This window comes from Suricata suricatta, chromosome 17 (assembly GCF_006229205.1).
Source record: "Suricata suricatta isolate VVHF042 chromosome 17, meerkat_22Aug2017_6uvM2_HiC, whole genome shotgun sequence".
NCBI lineage: Eukaryota > Metazoa > Chordata > Mammalia > Carnivora > Herpestidae > Suricata > Suricata suricatta.
The window spans coordinates 41,574,206-41,580,668 of record NC_043716.1 but is presented as its reverse complement, the minus strand read 5'-3'; the positions used below and the strand labels follow the sequence as shown (position 1 = coordinate 41,580,668).

Below are 6,463 nucleotides of genomic sequence, written 5' to 3'. Positions count from 1 at the left end.
AATTTTTTTTCCATTTTTATTTTCTTTAACATGTGCAAAGATAAGCCTGGGGTCTGTTCCTATCAGACCCTAGAGAACTAAAAAGAAAGCCCCTTCTTTAAAAAACCACACACCATCCGGAGCAGGGTGAGAAACGTAAGAGAGTGGGAGGGAGGCCTCCCCCGAGAGCCAGCGGCGGCTCGGGTCCAGGTGGTTTACCGCCCGGGCGTCTGGCAACAGTCCGGGTGCCTTGCGGTCTGGTGCTGAGGGCTGAGCCCGGCTCCGGGTCCTGCTTCCCAGGGGACTTCGGTGACTCTGCCCAAACGCACACACTTCACCCGTTCCCATTGCCCTTCGGAAAAGAAAGAAGGAGAATCAGAGATGTAATTCCTTCCCCAGAGAAACCCCCCGTTGGGGGGCCGAGATCAGAGGCTGCGGACCAGAGATCTCGACATTTCTTGTGTGCTCAGGGGTAACAGGAACGTTAAGGGGCTTTTCCGTACTTTTCCCTCCCCTGCTGTGGGGCCTGCGGCCGAGGAAGGCGCAAGATTCAAGCAGGAACCGTAGGGCTGTAGCCACCACAGTCTCTTGCAAGAATCCACCTGGTATAGAGACTGGGGCAACTCTGCCAGTCTGGGGCCCCCGTTCCCAACTAGAGTGGACGCGTGCCCGGGGCTTCCCTAACACCAACAGTCTGATGATGAGCCGTCCACACAGCAGCACATCTATTTAATAACTATGAATAATTCCTTCTCGAGAGAGCACCGACGTGCCCATCTGACTCATCTGGGTACTTACATCTCATAAAGGATTTGAGCCCCAAAGTGCTTTCATGGGCACCCCCAATCAACCCTTTGCTCCCCAGGGGAGCCAGGGGAAGATTATTTCATGGGGACAGAAACCGAGGCTCAGCAAGATTAAAGGGAATGGCCAAGGTTTGGCAGCAAGTTAGGGACAGATTCAGCACTTGAGGCCAGCCAGGCCACCTGACTCTTGTCCAGGGCCCTGTCCGGCTTACTGTGCTCACAACATCTGACTAACAAGGAATAAGCCTGGTACTTGCCAGGGAGGAAACGAGTGGTAGGCGTGAGACCCAAAAGCTACTGGAAAAGATGTTTTTCCCACCCAGGAAGGACCAAGAGTCTCTGGCCTTCCTACGGTATAAAGCCATTTTGACAGGGGCTCCGCTCCCCCCCCTTCCCCGCCGTGTGTGGAGGGCACACGTCCCTGCCCGCCTGTCTTGAAAGTTCCCATCTTGCCCATGGCGTCAGTGTGGGTGACAGGACAGGAGCAGTAGCCAGGTCTCAGCCAATCTGGGGCCTGTGGCTTCTGATCAAGCCGGGGCAAAGTCGCTCTTGGAGGTCAGCTCTGCTTGGCCTGGGAATCTTTGCTGCCTCGTCGGCCCATGTGCCAGGCCCCGTGCATACAGCCTCTGGTCCGCACAACGGCCCTGTGAGGGGCTGGCTCTCGTCCCCAGTCCACGAATGAGGGAAGCAGGGTGCGGAGAAGCTAAACAGCTTGCCCCAAATCACTCAACAAGTGGGGTATTTGTTCTAAGGCCACCACGTTGGGAGAGGGTCCTCCACTTGTCCCAGAGCAAGGGCTCCAGAGCGACCAGAGAGGAGGGGCCTGGGGGCCCCGATCTACACAGACCCGGCATCTTGAAACCACGTCTATGTAGCGCTCTGAGAAGGTTGGAGAAAACACCATTCTGCTTCAGAAATGGGAGAAAAGAGGGCTGAAGCCGTGTTAATTCCTCTTCGGATCAGTACTAATTCCAGGGGTGGAAGTCAGGGTATTTTCTGGAGACCAAGGGTCAAAAACGACACCTCCTTCTCTGCCTGGCAGATGAGTCATCTTGGTGGCCCACCTGGAGGAGGGGACATGCTGGATCCTAGCTGCGGGGCTCTGAAGCAATGACCCCAAAAGTCACCGATGGGGCCTGGGCTACTGCTGTCACAGCCTCCACAGGGCCCACATGTGAAGCTTCCTGGAGACAGAGGCCTGAACTCAGTGTCCCCACCCCGGAAATGGGAGAGCGAGGCAGATGTCCAGCGTTAGTGTTCTGAAACTCGACTTCCCTACAGCTCCCTCTCAGAATGGCCAGAGCTCCGTCCTGCTTGACAGTAGGGATACCATATTGCCTCTGGCCGTGCTGGCCGCGCTACAATGGGCCTGTGAGCTCTTTCACGGTCATTAGCTTTTCTACCCTCGTGGGAAGCAAGAAATGAGACTCGGCCACCTCACTGCATGAAGACACCCTCATGTCGTGGCTCTCTGACAGTATCTGTCCCTATTATTAATATTATTAGTATGAGATTCAGACAAGCATTCACCTCGGTCCTCTCTCCACTGGCCACACTGCACTTAATCAGACACCAACAAAGTACCAAGCACCAAGTACCTCCTGCTGCCTTTCTGGGCTCATCCTGGCCAGGTCGTAACCTGAGCTACACTGAGGGGCCTCCCAGATGGGCTGAGTGAGTCCCCTCACCCAGGGCTCTCCCCGTGACCATACATGGGTTCTCCCACACCTCAGAGAGGCCCGGCCCTCCCCCAGGCATACACCACCAGCTCTGGAGTGCCTCTGTGGAACTGCATCAGCCGGTGGGGTACTCTTTCCTGCACTGTTCCAGGGAGGGGTCCGGGGGAGGCAGGCGAGTTCTTTGCAACAAACCAAGCACTGTCCCCAGTGTCCTGTCATTGGTCAGCACCCCTGGGGAGGATGGCAGATAAAGAGTCAGTGCTATAAAAACTCTCTGGTCGGGGCGCCTGGGTGGCTCCATCGATTAAGCATTCAACTTTGGTTCAGGTCATGATCTTGTGGTTTGGGAGTTCAAGGCCCATGTCGGGCTCTGTGCTGACAGCTCAGTGCCTGGAGCCTGCTTCAGATTCTGTGTCTCCCTGTCTCTCTGCCCCTCCCCTGCTCATACTCTGTCTCCTTCTCTCAAAACTAAATAAAAACATATCAAAATTTAAAACCAAAAGCTGTCTTGTCTTGGTGCCCCAGCTGGCAAGCAGCGGCATCTGGACCAGGGCTCATGACTCTATAGACTAGGCTCCTTCCCAGGGCAGAGAAGACGGAGAAGGGGCATAGTGGCCTCAGCCCTTCCACCTCCAAGACTCTAGGACCACCCTACCTCACTCCTGACCCATGCTGACCTGCAGGCGCAGGGGCCCGGCACCTGCGAGTCTCCCACGGAGGCCACCTCTGGGAAGCTTGGGAACGTAATCTACCAGTCTTTGATCCCTTGATTACTCACCACCATCACTCTGAACTTGAATCCCTCCTCCTCCCCACCCCCTTCCATAAACTCCTCGGTGAGAGTGCCCCCGCCCTGCCCAAGCCTCAGATCTGTCAGGATATGGGCTTATATACACCGCTTCCCCCCACCCACCTCCTCCCGGTCGGTAAGATTTATGCGTGTGCAAAAACTTGCCCTCTCCACTCAAGGTGGATGCAAAAATGACTCTGCCCCAGGGATAAAAGATCTTTGGCCTCCTAGTTCAAGTACTCTAGCCCCCTTGTTTTACAGTAAGAAAACTGAGGCCCATGAAGCAGAAGAACAAGAAATTAGGGACTTCCTAGAACAGGGCAACACGGGGACTAGAGGTCAGGTGTCCTGGCTTCCAACCCCACGGTGGCCCTCCTCTGGCTCCACAGACGGTCACCAACGATAGCCAGTGGCCATGCAAAAAGCTGACCTGGCTCATAAGTGACAAACTTGAGTACAAACGTTAATCAATTCCTTGCAGTCTTGTGTGCACCTCTCGCGTTACCTGTGCTTTGGGCAATCCACAAAAGCTGCCCAAGGGTCATTCCCACTGAAGCTTGGGAAATCCTGGCTTCCTATTTGGGCCCTGGGAACCTGTGCACCTTGGATAGCTCAGAAATAGAAGCAGGTTGCTGGAGAAGAGGAGATGGGCAAATCCAATTCCCGGCCCCGAGCCCCCAGCCTCCCCACCCCGCCACCCTACCTGGCTCCCTACTTGCAGGTGTGCACATCGTAGATGCGGATGCACTCCTGACAGCTCACGTAGCAGCACCAGTGGAAGATGCAGTGACATTTCTCCTTCCGCTTCTCCGTCCTCGTGTTGTGGCCGCGGCCACAGCAGAGCAGGTCACAGCCATCGATGCCATGTGAGGTGACATTGCAAGTCCGGTCCCTGGTGCCAAAGGAGCCCGTCTCAGGGTTGGGCTCACAGAAGTTGGGGGAGTTCTCATAGTAGACCAGGTCCCTCTCAGTGGGCGGCTTGAACAGCGCGTACTTGGCGCGCAGGGTCTCCACCCAGCCGCGGGATTCCCGGTGCTTCTCCACCACCATCTCCGAGGCACTGTCATACTTGTCCTTGAGGAAGTCGCCGATAGCGCGGAAGTCGGGCTGAGCCCACCAGCAGGTCTTGACCTCACAGCTGCCTGACAGCCCGTGGCACTTGCACTTGAGGTGCATGTGGTCCAGGATGGTCTGGGGAAGAGGAGGAGCAGCTGGCCCCCAGAATGACCCCACCTGGGAGCACACCCAGGCCTTCCCACCCTGCCCCCGCCCACCCCCATCCCTGGAGCCTTCTCCACTCCTACTGGGTGCCAGGAAGAGAACAGATTGGGGACCAAGGTGGGGACCTGAAAAAGACGACCATTGTTGCCCTCCCCTCCACACCCCAAGCGTTGGCAGAAATCACAGCCATTTCTCAAAGCTGCAGGAAACAGGGATTGCGATCCCCGTTTATCAGATGGGGGGACTCCAGCTGGGAGGACTTAAGTGACTTGCCCTGCGTCAAACCCCTGAGGAAGGGGTGGAGGTTGAACTCAAAGCCGAAGTGCACTGGATGGGCTGGTGGGTACCTGCTCCACGGGCCGCCACACTCCCGAGCTGATGTGCCCCTAGGAAGGTGGGCGGGTGGGCGCAGGTGGGGAACAGCCCAAGGAGAATGGAGGGTGCACAGAAGGGGTGATTGTGGGGTGTAGGTGGGGGCCAAGGGGAAAGAGGAGAGCAGGGAGCCCGGGATGCGTTAGAGCCACCAGAAGAACAGGGTGGGGCAGGGATGAGGCCAGCGGGAGGGGCAGGGTCTGGGCAAGGGCGGCTGCAGCTCACCGTGCGGCCCGCCTCATTGTTGTGCTTGTTCATGGCCGAGCGCGCGTCCGGCCTGTTCTCACGGGCGTCCGCGAACTCCCGGGACACGAGCACCCCGAAGTCGGCGTCTTCGCTGCAGCCGCCCCACTTCCAGCCCTCGCCCGGCGGCCCCTTGTGATGCGAATCGCAGCCGCAGATGGTGGAGGTGCCCTCGGCGCAGGAGCGCGTGACGGCGAAGGCCACGCCGGCAGAGGCGATGGCGTGCACGAAGGCCGACTCGCGGGTGGCTGCGGGGAGGACATTGCTCAGGCCGGGTCTCAGGGGGCAGCCTCTCTGCCTCGACCTCCCCAGTTGGGAAGAAGGCCCCAAGGAAAGAGGGAGGAACCGAGGTGCCCTTCGGACCCCCTTTGGCCCAGTCTCTGAGGTCTCCCCACTTCACAGATGAGCAAACTGAGGCCCAGGGCAATAACTGATGAATTCGGCCTCAACACCTGCTACAGGGATGAGCTGACGCTGTTGAAAACAAAGGTGGGAACTATTGCTCTGGCAAGTTGCTGAAGAGATAAAGTAGTCCTGCTCTGTCCTAGCCCCAAGCCCCCGATCTCCATCTGTCCAAACTCCAGTGACCACAGCACAGGCCTGAGCCCTCCCATTCCCGAGAGAGCCTACCACCCAAACGTACCCAAATCCACCCATTTCCCACCAAGATGCACTTGGGCAGACCCTTTCCTTTTCTGAGCCTCAGTTACCCTCTCCGTAAAACGGGTATAACTTGCCTCTGCCACCAGAGTTCCTGACCAGGAGGGCAGTGGCCTGCATCCCAAGCCCTCTGCCCGCCACCACCAAGTGGATCAGAAGAGGCAGTTCCCCCGGTTCTGCCCCAGGGTCCCACGAAGGAAAAGGAGAGATTCTCAGGGGTGTCCCCCCAACCTCCTTATGCTGATAACCACATTTGAGCTCTCAGTATGCGCCAGATTCTGCCCTTCATGTGCTGTAGCTCATTCAATCCTCTTAACCACCAGGCAGAAAGTCTGGATATAGATAGGCCCGTTTTACAGATGCAGACATTGACGACCAGAGGGCAAAGGCCTGGGAGACTACAGTCCACCTATCTCCATAGAGGCAAGGAACCCAGAACGGGAGGGGGACCTGCCCAAGGCCACGCAGGCCTGCTTAGGAGCTAGGGCTTCCGTCCTGAGTGCGGAGGGAGATCGCGGCTCCGCACACAAACAACCAGGGGGCCTGGTGGCCTCGTGGGCCACCTGCGGAGGAGTCGCCCGTCTCGCTTCCACGAACGACCCCGTGGGCACAGCGAACAGGCGCAGCCCGGGCGGACCGCAGCCGCGAGCGACCGAGGTCAGAGGCCCGAGCCCCGGGGCCCCCACCGCCCTGCCCTCCCCCGGGCGCCCGCG

The 6,463-nt window shown here is 58.0% G+C and overlaps 1 protein-coding gene across 2 annotated transcripts in view; it reads right to left on the bottom strand.

Moving 5' to 3' along the window:
• WNT3 (Wnt family member 3) overlaps positions 1-6,463 on the bottom strand; it is a 44,149-nt gene continuing 37,686 nt past the window's right edge. Inside the window, exons 1-5 of one of the 2 annotated variants that reach the window (XM_029927202.1) lie at positions 5,828-6,439; positions 5,073-5,338; positions 4,823-4,861; positions 3,970-4,445; positions 1-331 (exon numbers count right to left, since the gene is read on the bottom strand). In XM_029927202.1, coding sequence (XP_029783062.1) covers positions 70-331; positions 3,970-4,445; positions 4,823-4,861; positions 5,073-5,338; positions 5,828-5,870 — 1,086 coding nt within the window. In that variant the 5' untranslated portion in view covers positions 5,871-6,439 and the 3' untranslated portion in view covers positions 1-69. Of the gene's footprint in view, positions 332-3,957; positions 4,446-4,822; positions 4,862-5,072; positions 5,339-5,827; positions 6,440-6,463 lie in introns of those variants that run through there. The other variant, XM_029927203.1, reaches the window with a different exon arrangement.